At 42.7% G+C, this 25,881-nt stretch overlaps 5 protein-coding genes across 5 annotated transcripts; 1 reads left to right on the top strand and 4 right to left on the bottom strand.

Annotated features, from left to right (window-relative positions):
• Positions 1-15,513: 15,513 nt before the first annotated feature.
• Positions 15,514-15,992, bottom strand: BJ212DRAFT_1294495 (uncharacterized protein; the record flags this gene model as incomplete). The annotated part of the gene is made up of 2 exons (XM_041332212.1): positions 15,514-15,849; positions 15,906-15,992. 2 exons carry the CDS (start codon positions 15,990-15,992, stop codon positions 15,514-15,516), a joined length of 423 nt encoding a protein of 140 aa, XP_041199993.1.
• A 381-nt stretch (positions 15,993-16,373) lies between these two features.
• On the bottom strand, positions 16,374-16,613 carry BJ212DRAFT_1257001 (uncharacterized protein; the record flags this gene model as incomplete). Its single annotated transcript, XM_041329829.1, has 1 exon — positions 16,374-16,613. A coding segment is annotated over one exon (240 nt), but the record flags the coding sequence as incomplete, so codon positions are not given.
• A 2,188-nt stretch (positions 16,614-18,801) lies between these two features.
• BJ212DRAFT_1294494 (uncharacterized protein) lies at positions 18,802-20,500 on the bottom strand (the record flags this gene model as incomplete). Its single annotated transcript, XM_041332211.1, has 8 exons — positions 18,802-18,864; positions 18,906-18,935; positions 19,063-19,183; positions 19,333-19,610; positions 19,785-19,864; positions 20,248-20,259; positions 20,329-20,352; positions 20,425-20,500. 8 exons carry the CDS (start codon positions 20,498-20,500, stop codon positions 18,802-18,804), a joined length of 684 nt encoding a protein of 227 aa, XP_041199991.1.
• Positions 20,501-21,501: 1,001 nt separating this feature from the next.
• On the top strand, positions 21,502-22,656 carry BJ212DRAFT_1474320 (uncharacterized protein; the record flags this gene model as incomplete). Its single annotated transcript, XM_041339072.1, has 7 exons — positions 21,502-21,576; positions 21,643-21,705; positions 21,757-21,798; positions 21,858-22,066; positions 22,106-22,292; positions 22,346-22,495; positions 22,549-22,656. The coding sequence occupies 7 exons, from the start codon at positions 21,502-21,504 to the stop codon at positions 22,654-22,656; spliced, it is 834 nt and encodes a 277-aa protein (XP_041199990.1).
• Positions 22,657-24,206: 1,550 nt separating this feature from the next.
• BJ212DRAFT_1294492 (uncharacterized protein) lies at positions 24,207-25,264 on the bottom strand (the record flags this gene model as incomplete). The annotated part of the gene is made up of 7 exons (XM_041332210.1): positions 24,207-24,295; positions 24,440-24,450; positions 24,477-24,533; positions 24,645-24,685; positions 24,744-24,765; positions 24,889-25,062; positions 25,152-25,264. 7 exons carry the CDS (start codon positions 25,262-25,264, stop codon positions 24,207-24,209), a joined length of 507 nt encoding a protein of 168 aa, XP_041199989.1.
• Positions 25,265-25,881: the final 617 nt, after the last annotated feature.

Below are 25,881 nucleotides of genomic sequence, written 5' to 3'. Positions count from 1 at the left end.
ATGTATTTCAAAAACTTCTTGGCAATGCCTTCAGAAGTGATAGTCTTCATGCAAGGGACCAGAATTACCCCCTTCATAAGGCCATGGTCAACCACAACCATAATAGAATCAAAACCCACACATGGGGGAAGGTCAGTGATGAGATCAATGGAGACCTGAGCAAAGGGCAAAGAGGCAACAGAGGGAATGGGCACAAGTGGGGGGGTCACAGGGTGCATGTCAGACTTCATCTGCTGACACAAAGTGCAGCCATCAACATATTTCTGGATATAGGAGCCCATAGAAGGCCACCAAAAGTCACATTTCACAAGTTCTTCAGTCTTAAAACAACTGGGATGACTGGTAGAAGCATGGTCATGACAACACTCCAAAATCTGGTGCCAACCAGTGGGGCAGACATAGGCATGATCCTTATAATAGAGGATGTCCTCCTTAATCATCCAATCAGCAAGGGCAGACTTCATAGGGGGGAGAGACAACCCATTGAGAGTGTCCGCAGTGGTGCAAAAGATAGGATCAGGATCAGAGGGGTCCAGTGAAGGTTCAACAACTCTGCTAGGCTGCAGAGCAAAAGAAAGAAAGATGCCTCTACCTCTGGGGTGAGAGGAAGGCTACTGACTCTCTATGTGTTGGTTGAAGTGTGCCAAGTGATATGTTTGACCCTTAAGGGAAGCAAGGAAAGCAAGGATCCATGAAGTGATGCTGGATCAACTCTAGTGAAGTGCACTGGAAGCACACGTGAGGGAATGTGGAGCACATAGGAGCACAAAGCGTGGGAGTAATGTGCAAGCTGTGCACAAATGTGTAAGAAACTGAAAGATGTCGTGAGGATGTGTGCTGAGGACTAGGGTGATGACTCTGATAGATGCTAACTCATGATAATGGATTCTGACTACTAGATGATCACTACTGACCTGATGGTGGTTCATGTATGAAAACTTTTCCAGGCAACAGGTAAGCTGTGCCTAGGCATGCTCCCAGGGCTCGGAAGCAAATAGGGAGCACTCTATGTATGTAAATGATGTAATGTAAGAGTCCATGATGGAATAAAATATCATATGATCCCAGAAATGGTCTGATAATGAAATTAAATGAAAAGGGATGCACCAGGGAATTGGTTGGACAATGCATGGAGACTCCCAGATGCTGTGTGACAAAGGGCAACCAAGTGTGTGCATGGGAATATGTCGCATAGTGCAGGAAAGTATCATACCTCTGGTGCATTTTGTGGGGCAGTCATTGGGAGTGAGTCATGCACTATACCAATCGTCATGGGTCATAATATGTGTGATCTAAGCCTAGAGCAATCTCATTCTCTACACTAGGTTCGCAAGAGTGGTCATCAGCTCAACATCAAGAAGGCACATGAACATAGTATCTGGCAGCAGGGTTACATCATCATTATCACTGTGCCCAGTGCCATGGTCAGGATGGCACAAAAGTGCATCAGGGGTGGCAAGTTTAGTACCAGCAACATGATGGAGCTTAATATCATAGCAAGAGAGCAGGAGCTGCCAACAAGCTTGGCAGTGAGTCAACTTCTGGGCAGAACAAAAATAGAGCAGGTTCTTGTGGTTGGTGAAGACGATGACTGGATGAGGATTCATCTCTAAGTAATGACACCATTCAGTCAGGGCACAAATGACTGAGAAGTTCACAATCAAAGATCTGATAATTGCATTCCATGGGGTTCAGGGTCTGTGAGAGATACCCACACAGGTGGTAAACACCATTCTCATTGGTTTGTAGTAGCATGGCACCAGTTGCAACAAGCAAAGCATCAGTAGCCACATCAAACTGCCAGCTAGGGTCTGGATTACATAGGATGGGCTGCTTTAGGAAACATTCCTTAAGTGTGGTAAACACTGAAGGTTCAACAGCTCTGCTAGGCTGCAGAGCTCAAGAAAGAAAGAAGGCTCTACCTCTGGGATGAGAGGAAGGCTATTAACTCTTTAGGTGTTGGTTGAAGATGTGCCAAGTGATATGTTCAACCCTTAGGGGAAGCAAGGAAAGCAAGATCCACAAAGTGACACTGGGCCAACTCTGGTGAAGTGTGCTGGGAGTGCACATGTGGGAATGTCAAGCATGTAGGAGCACTAAGCATGGGAATAAGGTGCAAGGAGTGCATGAACATATAAGATACTGAAAGATGGTGTTGTAGGGAACAAGATTCCTCTAGGCATATATCACACATATTTTGACTCACAATGATTGGTACAGTGCATGACTCACTATCTATGACTTTCCTGCGAAATGCACCAGAGGCACGACACTTTCCCACACTACACAATGCTGTAGGGAATGAGATTCCTCCAGGCATAGATTGCCCATATTACAACTCACAATGATTGGTATAGTGTGCAACTCACTAGCTATGACTTTCCTGTGAAATGTGCCAGAGGCGCGACGCTTTCCCGCACTATGTGACGCATTCCCACGCACGCACTTAGCACGCCCTTCCCATGCTCAGTCACCTTATGTTGTGCAGCATCTGGGAGCATCCATCCATCATCCAACCAGTCCCCTAGTGAGTCCTTTCCTGTTTATTCTCATATCAGACCATGTTTAGCATCATGTGATATTTTATTTCATCATGGACCCTGTCCTTACATCATTTACATACTTAGAGTGCTCCCTGCTTCTGAGCCCTGAGAGCGTGCCTAGGCACAGCTTACCTGTTGCCTAGGGGAAGTTTTGATACACCAACCAACCACCACAGAATACACCACCACCATCATGTCACTTAGCATCTAATAGTGAGAATCATCATCCTCAGTCAGCATGCTTCAGTCATCACCCTAGTCATCAGCAGTAGTCAATTATCATCAGTCCCTTCACTCAGCAGCCTCAGTTCATGTCTTCACACCATCTTTCAGTCTTTACACATCCGCACACCACACATGCTCTATTCCCACACTTCACGCACCTATGCACTTGACATCCCTGCACACGCACTTTCAGCATGCTTCACTAGAGTTGATCTGGCATCACCCAGTGGATCTTGCTTTCTTTGCTTCCCTTAAGGGTCAAACACATCGCTTGGCACACTTCAACCAACATTTAGAGAGTCAGTAGGCCTTCCTCTCACCCCAGAGGTAGAGCCCTTCTTTCTTTCTTTTGTTCTGCAGCCTAGCAGAGTTGTTGAACCTTCAACACATTCCTGCACACATGCTTAGTGCACTCTTCCCACACTCAATTGCCCTTTGTCACACAGTGTCCTGGAACCTTCATCCATCATCTAACCAGTCCCCTGGTGCATCTCTTTCCATTTATTTTCATTATCAGACCATATTTAGCATTATATGACACTATATTTTGTCATGGACCCTTAGTTACATCATTTACATACTTAGAGTGCTCCCTGTTCACTTCTGAGCCCTGGGAGCACACCTAGGCACAGCTTACCTGTTGCCTAGGAAGTTTTTCATACAGCAACCACCACCATGTCACTTAGTATCTAGTTAGTCTCTAGAGTGAGAATCTATTATCTTCAGCCAGTATGCATCAGTCATTGCCCTAGTCCTTAGCATCAGTCTACTATCATCAGTCTCCACCCAGCAGTTCTCAGTTCATGCCATCATGACCTCATTCACTAGTTCTTACACATTCACACACAACTTGTGCATAGTTCCCATGCTTTGTGCTCCTATGTGCTCCATATTCCTGCCCATGCACTTTCAGTGCTTCACCAGAGTTGACCTGGTGTCACCCAGTGGATCTTGCTTTCCTTGCTTCCCTTAAGGGTTGAACATATCGCTCAGCACACTTTGACCAACACTTAGAGAGTTAGTGGCCTTTCTCTTCCCCCAGAGTCAGAGCCCTCTTTCTTTCTTCTGCTCTGCAAGCCAGCAGAGTTGTTGAACCTTCAACTGGAGCCCACCATGAGGGGAACAGTCAGCAAATCCATGTGCCCCCTTCAACTCTATTCTGCCTACTCATGCTTCCAATACTTCATCCATGCTTTTCGCCTTTTTCCACCTTTCCATGCTTTTTCACATTTTCCTGCACTTCACTTGCACACTCTTGCACCATGAGCAACCTGGTCAACAGAGATGGAATGCCCTGGCCCAGGTACCCAAATGCACCATGCTTCACAGGAGACCCATTTGCAGTCCTCACACACTTACAGCATGTAGATCGACTCAGCCAGAAGAACAACCTATCTGGCGCCCAGCACATTAAGTATGTTCTTAAGTATACTCATGATGTGGACTCCAGAGAGCTATGGCAGGGATTGCCTGAATTTAGACAAGGTAACTTCGAAGATTTCACTAACAAGATTATGTCCATGTATCCAGAAACTGGAACAAACACATATGTATGACCTGCCACCCAAGCACCCACTGTGTGTGCACATCAGGAGCTAGAATGTGCCTTAGAGCGACCAGAGATTATGCCTATAGTGCATCAATGTGCCCCAAGTATCACTAATCCCATTCCAGTCACCCCAGGAGTACCAGTCATCAAACTCACCCTACTACCAGCCCAAGTCAAAGCACCCATCATATGCACACCTCAAGAGTCCAAATGTGTGCCTCAGCAACCAGAATGCACTCCAGTGCGCCCCTATACTGCGCCTATAGCACCTCAAAGCACTTTAAGTATTGCTAACCTCATCCCAGTCATTCAAGAAGTGCCCTTTGATGAAATTGCGTCATCACCAGCCCATATTGAAGTGCCCATCATGCACACACCTCCAGAGCCAATACCCAAACCAGAGTATCCATCAGCAGAAGTCACCCCACCCTAGCTCGAAATATGCAAGCCTACCATCACCCCAATCCTTCCAGAAGCACCTCTGGAAGAGATCTCATTGCCAGTAGTCAGGGATGACTCTAAACATCTATTGCACATTCACATGCCTATTCCGGAGCCTTCTATCACATCAGAGACTCATTATGTGATGCTTTCTGACCAGAGTATGTCTCTGGTAAACCCACTTGTCACTAACAATTCTGTGCTTGTCGCGTTTTCAGCATACAGTGACTATCATCTGCCAGTGAAACATCTGTGCATTGCATTGCATATCCGCCAAGTAGAGTATGTCTCAGGCGACCCTGAGGCGCCTTCAGAGTGCTGTATTGCACCTGAGGTTGTGCAGGTTGCATGCTTGGAGGCACTGTATATTCATCCTCACCTATCATCGCCTTTTTCATTCCTTTCATGTCTTATTCTCTCAAGGAGCTATTCATCTTTTGCAAATATTTTACCTTCATCTTCACATCACTTTGTTATTAATTCATCATTCATGTGCTGCATTCGCGTGCCATGCACCTATATTCCCATGCCATATGCACCAACCATTGCAGAAGAGTCTTCCTGCTATCGCATTTTTACCACTTCATCATTTTCAAGTTGCTTTTCTTGGACCTCATATTGGTCTCACCTTAATCTGACACCTGGGCGCAACTTACACGCTCACCTTGTGCATATTCACATGCCTATCGCATTTTTCATCATCTTTGATTTCGCATATTTCACCTTTAGTTGCATTTTCTGCTCATCCACCTATCATGTTGATATCGTCTTCACAAGCCCTACCAAGGGCTATTCATTTATGTCTTGGTGCCAATTGGCCCTTGACAAAGAGTCTATCAGATGCAGTCGCGCAATATTCGCGCCTAATCTCACTTATCATTCAGCTCTTGTCAATATTCTAACTATGTATCAGTCAATCCTTGTGTTAGAGGATATAGAGAACAACACACCAAAATGCGATTGTGTGCGCAGCTCAAGCGCACATTACTTGACCCTAGAGCACCTCCATGTGCCTCGCATCGCCCCATTAGGGCGCGCCTTCAACTTGTACTGCAAGGTGCAAGAATTCATTCCACTGGTTACCAGTCTGCCACCAGGTTGCATTTGAAGAAGATCCAGATTATACCTGGTAGGAGAAGATGTCACAGAGTCATAAGATGAAGATACCACCATCCTCAGTCACCAATCATCATCACCTTGCGCATTGTTCGCCCTCCACACCACCAATTTTCGCACTCTATCAATTCACAATACCATATACTGCCATCTTCATAGGATATATTTCATTTTACCCTGGGTTTCATCCAGCACTTTTAATTTCCATTTTTACTCATCATAACATTGTCCAAAGGACTAATAATGCGCTGATATATACATTTATAGAAAAACCACTGGAAGAAAAGAAGAAAAACAAAGACCATAGATTGTGCCTGCCTAGCTCAGTAGGATATCATTTCTCTTCAAATGCATGAAGTGGCACCATGCACCATTCCTGTGCCACGTGCCTTATATGCACTACAGTCTCACACTTTGCAACACATAGGAAGGAATGGAGGTTGACAGTAGAATGAAGAAGCCAAGTCAGACTTGGACATTCACACAGTTTGCTCTCTCTTTTCACGCTTTTTGCATTTTTGCTTATAGTTTTACTCATGCCATTCAATCCCTAATAGTTAGATTGCCTAGTGGGACTTGGTTTGGACATAGATTGGATTGCTTTTGGACCACTCACCTTCACCCTATACACCTGCACTCACATTGGACCCAGACATCATTGTGCAATCATCCGCTCATGCTTCCTTGCAGTCTCGCAGTCTTGCAGTTCACATATTCCATGCGCAACTTTCCTGTGCCTCATGCAACATATCCACACACATTCTGCACCATCACAGTCATCTCATTAGCCAAGTACCCCTTGCATGACCATTGCTACCATAGTCTAGAGCTCATATCATGATCCCATGCATCAGAGTCATTTCACACAATCCACCATATGCGACCATCTTCACACTATGTGACATACATTCCCATGCTCATGCACATCATGCATTTCCTGCACTTCATTGCACTTTGTTGCACCACCATCCACATGCACACATCATACTTGCCAATCATTGTGTACCATTCTCACCAGACACGCTCTGAGTGGGCACACTCAGTATTTAAAGTACCCAGGAGATGTAGAGAATGAGATTCCTCTAGGCATATATCACACATATTTCGACTCACGATGATTGGTACAGTGCACAACTCACTATCTATAACTTTCCCACAAAATGCGCCAGAGGCGTGACACTTTCCCGCACTATGTGACACATTCCCATGCACGTGCTTAGCGCGCTCTTCCCATGCTTGGTTGCCCTTTGTTGCACAGCATCCCAGAGCATCCATCCATTGTCCAACCAGTTCCCTAGTGAGTCCTTTCTCGTTTATTCTCACTATCAGACCATATTTAGCATTATATGACACTATATTTTGTCATGGACCCTTAGTTACATCATTTACATACTTAGAGTGCTCCTTGTTCACTTCCAAGCTGTCATATGCCATTCCAGACTCTCAACACTAAATCTGCTTCTCTGGATATCTGGATCCAAGATCCAGATCTCAAATGATCTGATCTATCTTTATCTTCCTTCCAGAATCCAAACCCTATATCAGTGCCCAACCCCATTTAGACTTCCCCTGTCTCTGGACTCCAGTTAACCATGTTTCCCTTCTGATTATTGATCCATTACATACATTTCATTTCTGGTGTTCATTATTTGTGATCTGTCCTACTTACTAATAGACTTTGCATATGCTTCATACATAGCCTTTATGTTTGCTGATTGATTCCTATATGATACCTACAGTATATAAACCTCCTGTAACTCTCAGAAATACTCCAGTTCGAATATCATCTTAGTTCCTGCTCATTCCTGTGTCCTCCGGACTTGAGACAAGTCTCTTGTCATATTCTGAAGTCTTAGGATTGCATCCTAGACTACATTTCCGACTCTACCTTAAGGTAGTCTATCCTCTGTTAGTTTCTAGTCCAGACTTCATCTGGATTAGTCTTATCCACTTGTCCAAGTAACATCCAGATGTCCATTGGATTTATCTCATGTTTCAGATCCGGACATCCATTGTCCGCCCTAGTCAAATCCCAGAAACTCCAGACAACTGTTCTAGCCCCTGGAAATTAAGGGCACATACTCAGGAAAGGGGTACAGCATACAAGCTGAGGCCAAGCCCTTGTGATCCAACCCCCTTTGAGCACATGACCTTAACACAAGCCCTGGGAGTGCACCTAGGCACAGCTTACCTGTTGCCTAGGAATTTTTTTTATACAACAACCACCATCATGTCAGTTAGTGTCTAGCAGTCGGAATTATCATGAGTTAGCATCCATCAGAGTTATCACCCTAGCCCTCAGCACAAGTCTATCATCATCAGCCTCCATTCAGCAGTCTTAGTTCACAACATCACACTATCTATCAGTCTTTTATATGTTCATGCACTACATGCGCCTTATTCCCACACTTCGCGCTCCTACATGCTCGACATTCCCGCGCACTCCACCAGAGTTGACCTGGTGTCACTTGATGGATATTTGCTTTCTTTGCTTCCCCTAAGGAACGAACACATCACTTGGCACACTTCAACCAACATCTAGAGAGTCAGTAGCCTTCCTCTCACCCCAGAGGTAGAGGCTTTCTTTCTTTCTTTAGCTCTGCAGCCTAGCAGAGCTGTTGAACCTTCAGTGTGAAGGACATAAACTGGAACTGCTGAGTGGTGACTGATAATAATGGACTGTTGCTGAGAGCTAGGGCAACAACTCTGATGGATGCTAACTCATGATAATGGATTCTAACTGCTAGATGACTACTGACATGATAGTGGTTTGTTGTATACTGAAAACTTCCCTAGGCCACAGGTAAGCTGTGCCTAGGCATGCTCCCAGGGCTCAGAAGCGAATAGGGAGTGCTCTATGTATGTAAGTGAGGTAAATAAAGGGTCCATGATGAAATATAGTGTCATATAATGTTAAATATGGTCTGATAATGAAAATAAATGAGAAAGGATGCACCAGGGAACTGGTTGGACAATAGATGGAGGCTCCAGGATGCTGTGTGACAAAGGGCAACCAAGTGTGTGTGTGGGAATGTGTCGCATAGTGCAGGAAAGCATCATGCCTCTGGCACATTTTGCAGGATGGTCATAGATAGCAAGTTGTGCACTGTACCAATTGTCAGGAGTTGAAATATGGGCAATATATGCCTGGAGGAATCTCATTCTCTACAACGCAGAGGTGCAAAGGTCAGACCAATGGAACATGGTGTCCTTCTTTGTGAGGTTGATCAGGGGTCTAGCAATGTTGGAGTAATGAGGAACAAAATTGTGGTAGAAATTGCAGAACCTGAGGAATGACCAGACTTCTTTCACCATAGTAGGGACAGGCCAGTCACGAATGCCATCTGTCTTGGCAACATCCATAGTAATACATCCTGGGTGGATGATCATACCCAAATATTCCACTTCTTGTGCCTCAAAAGTGCACTTCTCTGGTTTCAAAAACAGATGCTCTGCACAAATTCTTTCCAGAACATGATGAGTACAAGCATGATGGGCAGTGAGGTCATTGGAGAAGATCAGAATATCATCCATGTAAATGACTAACCAACCCTCATTAATTTCCTGCTGGAATGTCTGGTTCATGTATGCTCGGAAAGTGGTGGGTGAATTACAGAGACCAAAGAACATGATATTAGGCTCAAAGAGGCCATATTCTGTGGTGAAGGCAGCTTTCCAATGATCATCTGGATGAATCTGGATGTTGTTGTAACCAGATTGGACATACATCTTAGTGAAATATTTAGCACCATGTAACCAAGTGACCAATGAAAGTGGGAGTGGGAGGGGATAGGCATTCTTGACTGTCCAGTCATTAATATACTGGTAATCTTGACAAGGACAAAGGTCGCTGCTTTTCTTTCCTACAAAGAAGAAACCACTAGCTTGTGGCAACTTCAACTCAGAAATAAAACCCTTTTTTACATTCTCATCAATGAATGCCTTGACAGTGGCATGCTTGGTTTCAGACAACAGATAGACCTCTGACATTTTCAGGACAAAACCAGGTTTAGTTTCAATGTGATGGTCAATACTAGGGCATTCCAGTGGTAGTTGGTTAAGACCATCTTTGGCAAAGATGTCAGCAAAGTCATGGAGATAGGAAGGAACAAGTGCTTTTTCTGTTCAAGCCTGGTGTGAAGAAGAAATTGGTACTAGGCTGTTAGCAACTAGTGCTACTTATCCTAAGAGGTGTGAGTCAGTAGATCAGCCCAAGAGGACTGCTATTGAAGCACTTCCTTTGAATATATGCAAGGGAAGCAAGTGAGTGAAGGAGTTAAAATCTATAGCAGCCTAAGAAACTAGAGCACAGGATGTATGTATACCTTCAAATTCCTATGTCAGAGAATTGACTGTGAGCATGGGCAAAAATCGACCAGTGTTAGTATCACAAGTGCAAGATGAATACTAGAGGATATGTGCAAGTGCAGTGAATGCCAGATACTGGTGCGGTAGATATAACATGCACAAAATCAACCACACTCAATAGAGTGGCTGGGCACAAGAGAGATAGCGTGAGAGAAGGACCGCACTAAGTTACTGGTCACAGGTCAAGTGTTCAAGAGCCTAAGTATAAGGTCCTAGTGGTACAAAATTTCAGAGCGGTCAAATTGTGTGTGATCATCAAGTATGGGCAAACAGATTGGATTGCACAAGGTCTACAAAAATAACGCAAGGGCGACTCTCCTATAGGGCTGAGTCCAGGGGGAAGGGAACTAACTCAATCATATGTACTGCAGTCATTTTATTGTAGCATGTGAAGGTCTGGAATGTGTAGGCGAGAATTGTAGCATAGTTAGTGTATGATGAGTTTATAGGTAATAAGACATCACGCGCTGCAGAATGTGAGTAACATGTAATAAGACCTGCAGCTCGTTTAGTAATGACATTTGGGAAAATAATGCACCAGTGGAGATAGGTGAACATGGATAGGACATGGGAGGATGGATTCCTAGGACCAGACCAAAGCTAAATGGGAGTGCAGGTTGTGGGAGGAGTGCATGCCTATTGTCAAAGGAGCATACTAAAGGTAGATGAGTTGATATATATGGATTAATGATCAGTGCTTTATCTCCTTTCCTGGTAGTGAGAAGAACCATGCTGGTGATCATACATGCCTAGCACTGGTATGATCATCACACTGGCTGCTAATGCAAACTGCTGGGCTTTGTTACTAGTTTTGATGTATTTGGTGGGCTGTGACAGAGGTGTGACCATGGGTTTCTGTTCCATGAGACTAGTACCATCCTTAGTTAATGGGGTGTCCATAGAAACATTGGTGATGACCTGGAGCTCAGTTGCATTGACAGGGTATTCAACCAAAAATTCATCATCATCAAGGTGGTAGGTGGCAAGTTCGTGTACTGGGGGTGTGTAGTCCTGGGTCCAAACATCATCTTTAGTGTTAAAAGAGTTGTCATCATCATCAGGGATGGGGTCAAGGTTGGGTAATACCAGGGGTGCTTCTTTGTCTAGGATTTCTTTGATAGTCACATGAGAGAGTAGTTCTAGAGGCGCCTTTGGCTGCTCTCTAATTGGGGTGGACTGCACAGGAGGCACCTTTGGCAGCATTACAACTGGTGTCATCTCTTTCTTTAGATGGGAGTTCTTCCACATCTTATCAATGGGCTTCTTGACAGGTTTCTGGAAGAGAGGGGGAAGGCCATTCTTCTTCCATTTGGTGTTGACATTGTCCTCAATGAGGTCACTCTTCTCAGTATGAGAGAGTTTAAGGCTTTTGGCTTTCCACCAAATTACTGGGTCCATAGCACACAGCCAAGGGATCCCTAGTAGAATCTGGTCACAGTGACTGAGTCTAGTGACATTAAACTTTCCAAGCATGGATCATTCATCAATCTTTATGATGAGGGTGCAATAATGGGTAATAGCGCCTCCTTTTGCATAACTTCCATCTGCAGTAGTGACTTGGAATGGTTTCATAAGCTGATGCATGCAAATCTTGTGGAGTTTGATGAAGTCTTCAGAAATAAAGGTTCTGGCAGCACCAGAGTCAACAACAGCTGTCATTTTGATGGTTTTCATTGAGTTTTGGAGATGAGCAAAATAGGAACACAAAGTTCCTTTCTGATTCCTACACCACAAACAAGTCTAATAGGTACATTGGAAGATACTGGTGTTGATCCAGTCTTCCACATCAAAAATCCTTGTTAATACAACAAACTTCTGCTTCTTTGTCATCTTCAGCAGGCTCAGTGCAACAAACTGGAGCTTTTCTGTTCTTCTTCTTTGGGCAGTTATGGGATACATGGCCCTTATGGTGACACATGAAGCACTTGCCATTCTGGTAGTGCTTGGTCTTCTCTTCCTTCATGAGACAATCAACTTCCATAGCATTGGGGTCGCATAAGGGAGTGTAGTGGGAGGGACCATAGCTCTTCTTCTTCTGTGGTTGGTTATAGTTGCAAACAGCCATGAGATGTTGGTGGGAGTTGTCAAGGTTGATGCAGGTCTGGACTATGACATCAAAATATTCAGATACATCTCCAGTGCCATAGAGTTTAACGAGTAAACCCATGTGCAAACCATCCAAGAAAAACTGGATCTTAGCCACATTCTCCCTAATTCCAGTGCAATGCATGAGCATCTGGAATTCAGTGATAAAGGTCTGAAGCTCCCCAGGATGGTGTTTCAAGTCGCACAGCTTAGCCAGTGCAGTACCAGAAGCATTGAGAGGTTTAAACACTTTCTTAAAGCTGGTGAGGAAGTCGGCCCAGGTTCCATAACTGATGATGGTGCCACCAGTCATAGTATTCTTGGGGTCTTGAGCAAGATGAAGGAAGTCTTCTTTCCATAACTAGGCATTGCCCAAGTTCATAAATGAAGTCACAAAGATGATCTTCTGTTTCTCATCAATGTAGATCTTATCATTAATGTCAAGGTAGGCAATGCATGCTAGCAAAAAGCCTTCTGATTTCTCTCTATCACCATCAAAGATGGGTGGCGTCTCAATCTTGATCTCAGTTGCTTTTGTAGATGACATGGCTGGCGGTAAAGGTGGGATAGGTGGTATGGTTCTGCTGAGGTTTAGCACTCCAAAGATGGGGGTTAACGAAGTCAGGGTGCTCTGCAATTCCTGTCATGGAAGCGAGTCTTTCTGCAGCTCTAATGGGAACAGCTTCTGGTTCTGGGTTCAGTGACATGTGATGATACCACAGGATTTCTGGACTTTAATCTTTTGTTACAAACTAGGATAGTTCTAATGACAGACAACTCAATAAGAGTCAGGACCTCTGCTGAGAATCTACATAAGGTGATAAGCCAAACGTTCAAGGTAAGCTAAGACAGAGGGAGTGCCTCTGACTTAAAGTACAGTTCAGATGACTTAAGATTGGTGGTCTTAAGCAAAGGAAGTTCCAGGTAAAACTTAGTAAGATTACAACAGTAGAGTCATGTATTTATAGGGAATAGCTATGGAAGGTTTAGGGCAGGTGCAAGTAAGTAAGAATACAAGCATATGCCTAATAAGGATAAAGTGACAAGTCAGAGATACAAGAAAGGAAATGGATACAGAAATAGGACATGTAGACAGCATCTAATGGCGGCAGTAGTGACACACAATGTAATACAGTAAGCATAATATGAGTCAGATGGAAACAATAGGTGACAAGAGAGGGAGGGGAGTACAGCAGGGCAGGGTGTATCATAACATGAGTTGCATGACTGCAATATTATACACATACCTTGTTAAAAAAAATTTCTAAAACTGGTTTTGGTGGTGTACAAATGTTGCACATCTGGCCTGATCAGGTGGATCTCACAGTGTCTTAAGGCTTGAGACCACATTGGCTGGTGGAGATGAAATGAGAGGGACATGTGCTCCTCAGGAAGTCAAAATTTACTCACATATGCATTATGAAGACCAAGTCAAAGCTGATGCTGATGCTTTGATTGCCTCTGAGACCGTTGTTTTCTTACTTGAGGGTCTTATATAAGTTGAGGTGAAATACAATGACTATCACAATTGTACTTCAATAAGACTAAGGTGCCAGCTCCTCAAGTTCATGGTCAACAGATTTTCTACTTGATAACATGTTTTTTGTGGGTGGCCAAAGGGTAATAAATTACTTCTTTGCTAGATCACTTCTTGATAGTAAAGGGAAGTATATATTTTGTCAGGTTAACTTAAACCTAGTAGGTAATATGGACCTCTGCTGAATTAAATATGATAGACTGTTGTATAGGCGATCCCTGTAAGATAGTAAGTATACAACCAATCTAGACTAGAAATACTATTGTTTTCAAAGGCAATCTTGAGGCCTTCACTTTCTTCATAATCTCACACTATTGAGACAGAAAGAGGGAAAACTCCTGCACTTCAAATCTTATGAATCTCATGGTTTGAGACAAGAAAGAAGAGGGAAAAACTTGTTGATTATGTGAGAATGGAGTCCTTATATACATTTTAGAAACCATCCTTACTAAGCAATGACTCATCACTGGATTGGTAAGAATATGCTTACAAACCAAGCCTTTTGGTGTGCTGAATCAGCTGCTTACTAAAGTACATGAGTAAAATATTACAAAGCATGACAAATCATGACAAAACATGATAAGTCATGGAAAAATCCTTACAAATCAGAATATTACCAGTCACATGACATGCTTACAAACATATCTGAGTGGTTCACTGATGTAGTCAAGTGGCTGAAACTATAAATACAAGTAAATAAATAAAGGGAAATAGATGACTAAGCTCATAAGTGAGAAATATATCCTCATACACTCTCCTAATCATCTCCTTCTATACTTCTTTTTGTATATGTCATGGTATGAACTCCATACCATGCACAACAGTGGTAGGCATCTTTTGCAAGGTTAATGTGGAGATGCTCCATGGATTTGGTATTATAATTGTCAGTTGTGCTGTATGTGCAAATCATATGAGTATAGTGAAGTGCAAAATGAAGCTTTGGTAGGTTGAATGAGTTCCAAATGCCAAGGTCAACAAATATGACCTTGTTCCTGTGGAAGAGCTTGAGAGCCTTGTTGAGGAAAACCAGTGTCTCAGAACTGTGAGATGGGTATTGCATGATATATGTATATAAAATCCAGTAACCCACAGACAGCACAGAGGAGTCAAGCAGAGGACATATTGTTTGAGAGCCTGATATCAACAATGATGCCAAGCAAGAACTGACATATTTGTCTATGCTTGGTACCACTTAATCATGAAAGTGTTGTGATACCCTTGACAAAGTGTCAAATATGATGATTAGGGGGAAGGCATTGACATTGTGCATCTATCTCTTCACCACCACACACATCAGACAACCAACCAAGCAGGTGCTTCACAAGACCTTGGTATAATTGATGGAGAATGCCTGGCATGATAGACTCAAAGATGTTGACTAATGGTAGTGGCTCCCAGAAAGGGTGAATGATAGGCTTAATACCAGCCTCTGTGCATGCACAAACAAAGACTACTCCACTGTCATCAAGAGTAGCAAGTGCATCAAGCACAGCAGCCAGGTCTCATGGTTGAAAGTTCACAGCCCCAGCCAATAAACCTAGTTCATCGGAGGGAACATTGCAGTTTGGACACGTCATAGTCTTGACCCCAGTCACTAGGACCTGCTCTGGATAATCTCCAACAAAGCACACAAACAGAGGATGACCTCATCACATGGCTCCATCACTACTTTGCATATTGATCCCTTCAATTCCAACAGTGCTGAGGGGAGCGAGAATATGTCCCATACAAGCATGATAGAGGTTTGCAAGCATGTGACACTGAGAAGCTTTGTTTGTGACACATTTGAGGTGAGTGGTCAGGAGGTATGCAAGGAGAATGTGGGCCTGGTGTGATGGCTTCCAACAAATCTCTTTCAGAATATTGCTGATAGTCATGTATACCAGGTATGCTGTCTTGTTGTGTAACATGGTCACTTGGGTCTTGTCTGATGAGATTATGACCAGGATTACTGTTATGCCAGGATGCTCCTCATCAAGCTTTTTCTAGGAATATCATGTTAGCTAGTTACAGATTAATTCACAGATCAAGTTTTACAAACCTGGCAGTTCCACCACCACTTACTGGTGTGCATGTTGTGATATAAATGAACAGTCTTGTCTTCATCAGTGTAGTGGCATTTGGGCATGAAGACAAGATACTGGGCAAAATTCAGATCACCAAAGAGCACTTTGATACATTCAATTATATCATGATAATAAGTATCAAATGCTTGATCAGCAACAATGATCTGTTCACATTTGAATTTGGGATGGCCTAGAGGTTCACTGTCAATAATCTTGTTCAGCTCATGTGAATTCTTGAAGGAGAGTCTGATATTTTCACTGATCTATGGTGCCATTCACTTATGTACCACCAACTTTGTGCAACACTTTTATAATATTCAAAAAAAAACAAAAAATTCCTCTCGTAAAAATGCTCTATATACTAATTTGAATTGAACCTTTAGAGGGATTCATCATTGCTAAAAATCTGCAACTGCTACTAATTTGGTGCCTATCAGTGACTACTAATCAAATGCATGAGCAATGGCCTCTGGAATGCACCTGTGAGACTTGTATTTCATCAAACTGAACTCCTTTACACAAGCTTGTGCCTTGGCTGTGCCAAGCCCCAATCTGTATGCATCCATCCACTGGTACATGCAGTATTCCCAATGGCAAATGACCTCCAACTTCATGGACTCCATGGCCTTTGGCATATTCTCCTTTAGCATGGCATATGTATAATCACAGTTTTCATGGAGATACAGTGGCTCAAAAAACTGTCCACATGTTTTGACATTTTTCACTATCTATGATATTGTGTGAGAACAAACAAATGCCTCAAGGACATGCTTATACCACGTTGTAGTATGGCTTCAGGGCTTTCATTTGAGCCCTACACCGTGGGAATCAGTGGAGATATGGTGGAGACATAAGGCTTATAAAATAATGACTCATGTGGACAGTTTTTTGAGTGTATATTAAAACTATATAAATCATTATTTATGACACCACAAAAATCATGAAGTGGTGTCATTATGTTATTTTATGACTATATCTAACTATATAAACCAGAAAAACTATATAAATCATTATTTATGACACCACAAAAATCATGAAGTGGTGTCATTATGTTATTTTATGACTATATCTAACTATATAAACCAGAATATCTCATGTGTCATAGTCATAATCACCATGAAAGCCATCTCCTCTGCTCAAAGAGATAATATCCTCTCTCTGTCTTATGCTGGCCTCTCTGCTCGCCAAATTTCCTCTAGAACTGGAGTATGCAAGTCCACTGTGGCCAAGTTTACCAAAGAAAGCCACCCAGACAAGGAAAACTCTTGTGGAGGACATCCATCCAAGCTTACCTCTACTGACAAAAGGGCTATTATCCAACATATCACTACAGGAAAGGCTGATAATGCTGTCCAAGCCACCCATTATATCAATTCCACTATCACTACCCCTGTCTCTTCACAAACTGTGAGGAATGTTCTCAAGGCAGCTCATCTCAAGGCAGTAACAAAGAAGAAAAAGCCTCTTCTCTCCATCAAACATAGGCAGAGAAGACTAGCCTTTGCCTTAGCTCATCAACACTGGACTGTAGAGGACTGGAAGCATGTTATATGGTCAGATGAGACCAAAATCAATAGGATTGGGTCAGATGGGAAGGTATATGTATGGAAAAAGAAGGGAGATGGCCTAACAGACAGAGAGGTTAATGGGACTGTCAAGTTTGGAGGAGGTTCTTTAATGGTATGGGGCTGTGGCTGTATGGGATGGAATGGTGTGGGAATGCTTGCTGAGGTTGAGGGGAAGATGAATGCTGAGCAGTATGTGGTCATTTTAAATGACTACTTGCTGCCTAGCTTGGCAGAATCAGGGATTGATGAAGAAGATATCATTTTCCAACAGGATAATGATCCCAAGCACACATCCAGAAGAGCTAAGGAATGGTTTGAAGAACATAACATTAATGTTCTTGACTGGCCAGCACAGTCTCCTGATGTCAATGTCATTGAACATCTCTAGGGAACACTCAAGAAAAAGCTTCAAGCCTATGAAAACCCCCCTAAAGGAGTATGGGAGCTTTGGGAGAGAGTAGCAGTGGAATGGGAGAAGATCACAGCTGAGGATTGCCAGAAATTAATTGAGAGTATGCCTAGAAGGATAGAGGCAGTAATTAAAGCCAAGGGAGGTCATACAAAATACTAGAATACCTGGTTATTATTGTAAAATACTTGAGTCAAAAAACTGTCCACATGAGTCACCATTTTGTGAGCCTTGTATCTCCACCATATCTCCACCGATTCCCACGGTGTAGGGCTCAAATGAAAGCCCTGAAGCCATACTACAATGTAGTATAAGCATGTCCTTGAGGCATTTGTTTGTTCTCACACAATATCATAGATAGTGAAAAATGTCAAAACATGTGGACAGTTTTTTGAGCCACTGTACCTCTTCATGACACCCCAAAAGAACTCAATAAAATTGAGTTCACAATGAAATTTCAGTAAGAAAATGCAAAGGTGGCCAGCAGCAGCTTCAATGACTTCCTGAACAAAAGACTTCTGCTGCTGGAAGTCAGGCCAAACCCTCTCTTCTTCTCTGCCTTTTTCCACTGCTGACTTGTCTTCACACCAGTAATCAAACCATATTTTGAAGGTTTGGAGTTGATGAGAGCATTAAGCTCTTCTCTCAGCTCTTGCAGGTTATTTTCCAACTCATCACCTTCAAACTCAACCATACTTTCTTCATCACTATCTGACCATTCTTCATCTGCATATCCATTAGAATCCATGTCAAAATCATGGCAATTCACTCCTCCAGTGTATCCACAGTCTGAATCTGACTCAAAGTTGGTGAGAGATTGAAATCAGTTTCAGGTGCTGGTTCTGATGAAGATGGCAAGAGAGGAATATTCTTTCTTTGTGCTGCCCTCCCAACTCATGCACGAGCGACAGCAGCTTTCTTGTGCTTCAAAGTCATGGAGATAGTGGGACAATGGGTCTATTTGTTGCTTGTTCATTCTATCACCCATATGTACATACAAGACTGTCAAGGACCCAAAGATCTCGGGTCTAAATTGAAGATTAAAAAAATCAGCCAATTTGGCATCTGTACAAAGTTGGCAGTACATAAGTGAATGGCACCATAGAGGCTCTAGAATAAGATAGTGCCAATTTGACAAGAGCATGACAAACTTACACTCTCAATAGACAGAAGATCTGAAAATGCAGTTGAACTGGGACCTTGTAATTTTGCCCACTGAGCCATTTCCCAATCAATTTTTGAGGTGAATGGAGCATAGATGTTATCAGTGTTTGAGCTGTCTAGATGAGCACAGTAGATGGAATTACTGGACTGCCAAGTTAAATCAACACAGGCTGTCCAGCTCATTGACAGGGATACTCAACAATGATAGGCTCCTGCTCATGATCATGGAGTTGCTGCTCTACTTCACACTGAGCTTCTCACTCTTCTGGCATATCAGGGATGCAAGGTAATTCTGAGTTGCTGGATTCACTACCATTAAGGCATGTGGAATGAGGCCCTTGTGCTGGAGGAGGTTCCCACTCATTGAAGCCATCATTGTCCCTGCCATCATCTGAATGCTCCTCATCTGTGAGATCACCACAATCATTGAAGTTCATCTGGCCATTGAGCCCTTGCCACTCAAGATCATCATCCATCCCAAAGTATTCTCCTTCCAACTGTGGAGGATTTGGTTCTGGAGTATGGGGAAGGTTGAAGTCCTGTGAAGAGAGGTAGAGAGCTTGAAAAACAGGGTTGCTGGTTTGAGCAAGGTGCTGGCTCTAACTGGTTATCAATGTGAGTTTTTTGTTACATGCAGGGCAAGTCATTTCAGGCATGATCTTAGTGTATTTAGTAAAAAATGCATGTGTATTGTTCTATAAAAATTCACTTACTTTGGTAAAAAATGTGCATGTGTTGTTAGTGAAGTCATCATGGTAGCAGAGAACATGCAAGAAGAGAGCAAGGGATGTAGCTGGTGTATTTGGTGAAAAATGCATGTGTGTTGTTAGTGAAGCCTCATTGCAGTAGCAGAGAACGTGCAAGAAGAGAGTGAAGGATGTAGCTGGCATATTGGTAAAAAATGCATGTGTATTGTCCAATTAAAATGACTTACTTTGGTAAAAAAAAACACATGTGTGTTGTTAGCATCGCAGTAGCAGAGAACACACAAGAATAGAGTGAGGGATGTAGCTGGGATATTTGGTAAGAAATGCACGTGTGTTGTTAGTGAAGCCTTGTCTGTGATGGAGAATATGTGAGAGGAGAGTAAGTGTCCTGGGTGAAAAAGGTGCAGGTATAGGTTGCTGGTGTATTTGGTAAAAATGAATGTGTGTTGTCAGTGTGAATTTCACTTACAAATTGTGTATGCTATGGAACCTTGTCTGTGTGGCCGACAACTCAAAATATGCACAGTGCAGTGTCATTTGAGTTCAGTACCTATGCTAGCAGCTAGCAGCATCACTAAAGACAGTAAGGTCCAAGTGTTATTTGCATATTCACAATATATCAGGTCAACAATCATGTTAAGCTCACCCCCAGCACCAGAAACAAAATAATGCTGGAGGATCACAACTTGGCCCTTGTTCCACTGGTAGGATCCTGGAGACATGTCAATAACTAGAGAGAGAAAAGGTCCTGGAGTGGAACACACCAATGGCAGAATCAGTACATGTGCACACAAGCTCTGGTATCATATTGTCAGTACTGACCCAGAGAGAATACCAGATGCTGAAAGTTTGGGGCATAAAGTCACTGGAACATAATCAGACTTGAACTAAGCTGGACAAGGATAGGTTCATATGTCAACCCTTGCTCAGCCAATGGATCATATATAATCAGACTGTAAATCACATGTCTCAGTCATCCCTACAACCAAAACTCAAGAACACTTACTCACCTTTTGAGTCTTTCTGAAGCAGAAAGACAATACCACATTCATTTGGTATCTTGTGCTTATTTATTCCAAGATTACCGCCTTATATTAGATGCCAACCTGAACTTGACTTTCAATGCAGCAGACTGCTTCATGCCATAAGTTAGTAGTGATATTCACAAGGCTAAATTGAACTCACTGAATCTAAGCATGACACAAGGCAAAGGACAAAACTTTGGAAAATCCTGGTAAGTACATATATCTCATGGTAGTGGTGTGATATGGGGCTGATCAATCAGTGCTGGGCAAGTGTGGGAACAACTTCAAAGCAAGTCATGCACTACTAAGTGTGACCACTCTCCAACAACAGTCAAAGAACTTGAATCTACTCAGCCTGAAAAACAAAGGAAGTCAACAAAAAACCATAGTAAGTCTTGACTCTGAACAATGAAAAAAAATTTGCTGACATGCAAATCAGAAAAAAAATCTTCCCAAGTAATTGAGGAATTGGATAGCAGTAATGAGGAAGAACTTGCCCCACCTCCACCATCTCAGTACCAATTCAAGCCACCTCCTTGACTATTGCATCAACAGCATGAGAAAGGTACTAGAGAGCAGTATTCTCCCTTTTTTTTGATTCATACCAAGTATTGATTTTTGTAGTTTGTAACTTGAAGACATTCAAACTACTAGAGGACTCTGAATCAGATGGTAATGGTGACTTGGATGCCAGCAACATGGAATCCAGTGGAAGCAAAGAATTGGACCTATTGGAGCCAGAAGAGTCTGTTGCTCAGGCTCTGTTCAAAGAGGTGAGTCAAACCTTTGCATAAGTATGAGGAGTGCCAGGAGGATCTCATTATCATTCAACTTGAAAGGTTCCTTTGATTGTACATTCAGACCACCATAAGAATAAACAGACAAAGGTGGTTTCATCAAAGGTGCCAAGTACTTCCTTGCAACTTGAAGCAGCTGACAAGCCTCAATACTAGGTCAAGGTTACAAGCACCAGAGAGAAAAAGTATGCCATGGAGGTAAGCGGAAATATTTCTATCAATCTACTAAGATTCAGACACAATTCTTTATTTGTCAGACCCCCAGGTGGAATGAGTCAGTCTTGACTATCTCAGAGTTTGATTCATTGTTGATCCTAGCAGACTCGCCATTTACTAATGAGAGTGACATACCTGTGAAGGAGGAGAATGCCGAAGATATTCAAGGCAGCACCTGCAATACTGCCAATGCACAATCCAAGGAAGGCTATCATGATCCCATGGCTCATCTTGTTTACACCAAGACTGGGTCAGTATGTCTTACTGATCAGAATGTTGACCTTCATAGGGTCATTCAATGCAGCATTCTTGAGCTGAAGGCATACATTGCCTTCAGTCATGGTTACCCTGAAGTCATCATGAAGAATACATATGCACAAGAGATACTTATCAATGCCACACAATATCTCAAGACAGAACCAATTGAGAAATGTATGTGCACAGACAAGGAGTACTTAGGTGCACTTGTGGGTCTAGTACATGTTTTCTTCACCATGCCATTATGGATGCTAACTCCAGTTTGTTATAGATCAATGCTCGTGCTAGTCTCTTTCACAGAGATATCAAGGAGATGGCTTTCAAGAACATTGCAGGCTACTTTCAGCTCAGCCCCAAGTGCAGTGCTATCCTTGAGCACCTTCTTCCAGACCATCTATACATTTTCCCACAAACTTTCAATGTCTATTCTCATCTTTAGCACACTTTGACATACTGATGCTAAACATTATTAAGGTGCAAGGGCTCTCATCCCTGGTTCACAGGAAGCCGTATCAAACAGATCCTATCTTTATCATCCTCTATGAGATGTTTTTCAAAAATATGACGTCCATTGACTCTTAATTTCCTCAGTGGTTCCTCAATATTACAAAGAATAAGGCACATCGCCCCAAGATCCCCATTTCCATGTTAGCTATTGTCTGCACTGCGGTAAATTTGATTTCTTGTGCTCATTTAACCATTAACAGTTTTGACTTGCTAGATCTGCACAGCTCTTCTTGCCAGGAAGAATAAGTCTAGTGAAGAATTCAAATTTACCAGTAATCAATTTTGTAATAACTACAACTACCACATCTCAGTGTTGGAATGACTTTGAGAGACAGCACCCATCAAGTTTCACAAGATGATGTCAGACATATACAAGGAAGTCCAGTAAGTCATTGTAAGCATTGCTAGCAGTATTGCTGATCATTGTCTAGTTCTCTCTGCCTAGACACTCCTGGAGGTTATGCTCAGGATGTCAGCCTCACATTCCTAGACATTGATGGCATGGATGATGAGTAGTCAGACACCAGGTGGCAAGTCAGACTTTTGAGGCCAATCCAACTCATTTTATTGTTTCATAGTAACATCTGAACTATGCTCATTCCTTACATCTTTAGTTAGCTTACATCTTACTGTGCTCGTGCTGATACCCATTGCAATTCAAAACTAATTCATTTGAACATTATGTGTGCTATCAAGTCTGAAAATTGTGTCTACTGTAATCAAAGGATACTACAAGACTTTCAATAATTACCTCTAGGATCACAGAAATTAGTGCTAATTAGCAGGGCACCAATTAAATTCTCCTGACCATCAAATCTATCTAATTAGCAAAACTTTCGAAAATTTGTTCTAACTTGTTCTAACTAGAGAGAGAGGTTTTTCCTGATGCTACCTCATCAATTGTCTCCTCAAGTATATTAGGATCCAAGGAGAATGATAGAAAGGAGGGGTACTGGGAGTCCTAGTAGTCATTAGCCAAGGGAAGCTGGGAAGGTAGGTTGGTGAGAAGAATGTCAAGCTTGTTGAAGATATTGACAAATTCCTCCATTGCAAGTGACTCAGCCATATTTTTGGACAAGAAAAAAGCTGGGCATTGTGAATTTGAATGTTACCTGTAACAATTGTGACATGTTACTCAACACCTTCAATTTGAGTGCTCTCAGACAAGATTCAGTTACTAGGCTATTGTTACATGGTGCTGGCTGATGCTGGATGCTCTATATAATGGGGAGAGGCAACTCTCTGCCAATTTCAAACTCAGTGCATGCTCCCACTAAAGGGGCGTGTGGCTGAAATGGTGGTTAATAAAACTGTCAACCACTGGACATCAAGCACAACATTATGAAGACTACATCATATGGAGACTTTGTTGCAAAATATCAAGCTTATTGTATTCTCCATGCAAAAAAGGAAAAATATGCGAATTGTAAGGCTGTAATGTTCAGTAAAAGCTCATGCAACCAACTTTTTCAAAATTTTCCATGGCCATTACAATTAAACCATGAAAAAAGGCCTTGGAAGGCTTCACTCAACCCCCCAGCATATCATGTTCAGTCACAACAGGGAAGTCACAGGTAGCAGACTGATATGGCATTACATAAGCATAATAAACACATTGCATTGCATCACAAATCCTCAGAGACCACTGTAGAACTCTCAATGCCCTCCCCATACCACCCAGGGGACTGTTGGAAATCTACCAAGAGACATTCTACTGCCCAGAATGATCAGTTAGCTCAGCTTCATGCAAAAAAATGCACCAGAAATGAAAACATCCCTCCAAGTCCTCACACCCCTAGTACCTCCATCATGTCCTAACCTCCACCAGCACACACTTCCTTGCAAAACATTGACTCACAACTGGAAGCTCTAATGCAGCAGATGAAGGCACTCACATCATGCACCATAAACACATCTTGGCATGAGAAGCGCACCAAGGCAAAGGCTGAAACCTTGCAAAAGCATGCACAAGAAGCCAAAGCAGAATGCTGTCAGCAGACTGCTAAAGCTGATGCTAGTGTTATGCACATCAGAACTCTCAAAAAACATAATGGTGAACTTACCAAAAGGACCAAAGCTCTGTCCATGCAAGCTGCTTGTGTCCCTGGACAAAAGGTTTGCACAGTCAAGAATGCAGTCAACAAATTTGTTGTTTCACACACCATGTCTGAGCCAACCTTGAAGCTGAAGGAAGGTGGTGTTATCACAGAGAAACCATACAGGAGATTCCTTTGGAGACAGGTGAGAGTGAAGATGAGGAGCCTTGAATTTTTGAGTGTAATAATTTCACTAATTACTTTGACTTACTATAATTCTACAGCTGTACTGTGTATTTTGGTGTTGCGCGAGTGTCGTAGTTTGATATATAAGTTATAGCGTTCAAGGTCATGTCGTTGACCGCATTTCTTGCTTACATAATGCCACACTTTCTTTGGCTGAGTTGCCGCTCCCCATATATAATTATCAACAATTATTAACAGGCTAAAAGTGCATCCGACGTTCCTCGGTGTTATTAACCGGTTAATAACCGGATGTTAATAACCGATGTTAGTAACATCCGTATTTCTCACCGAGCCCCAATCATTTGGTACCTCAACTTGTTGGGCGGTGATGATGACAGATGTGCTGCTCGTACAGCGACAGGGAGCGGGAAAGGGGCAGATTTGTTCGTCTTCATGCACATGATACATCATTTTTCCTGCGGGAACCACGAACTCACTGGCGTCTTTTTTTTTTCGCAACGCTGCAATGATAGGCTAATTGCACACCCAACGAAGGCGCTAGATCTGAGCAACCGACTCCACAGTTTCTGACCCAATAAACGACTATTATATTTCTTCGAATGGTTCTGGCTGGCGGAAACTGATATGGGATGGTCCACACTTTGACAACGAAGGGGACAGCAGTCAAACATCCATGATTAAGTCGACTAATTGCAGGCGCTTGCAGTGTATCATGATAGGGAATCCCGTACTGGCTGGTGAGGGACCTAGAGCTTGGTGACGCGATATCGTCGACATTGACGTGGCAGATCGACTAAATTCAGATCATGATTCACAAGCTGGCACAGGTCTTAGCCACTTCTTGATTCTTTTGGTTGAGAAATTCCTCAAAATTCCGTTGTCTTTTGCACAGAATCGATGTGGCAGATCACAGTGATAATCATAATAGACTGAATATTCCGCCACATAGGTTCCGCACAGCTTCTTGCTGGCCCGTCCCCTGCTAGGTTTTGTCGACTTTGCTGCATATTTAAAGACCAGATGTTACCTTGATCTGCCTCGGTATCTCATATCCTCT

This window comes from Suillus subaureus, assembly GCF_016647635.1.
Source record: "Suillus subaureus strain MN1 chromosome Unknown BJ212scaffold_1, whole genome shotgun sequence".
In the NCBI taxonomy this organism is placed as follows: domain Eukaryota; kingdom Fungi; phylum Basidiomycota; class Agaricomycetes; order Boletales; family Suillaceae; genus Suillus; species Suillus subaureus.
The sequence above is the reverse complement of the archived record's forward strand: the minus strand, read 5'-3'. Positions and strand labels throughout refer to the sequence as shown.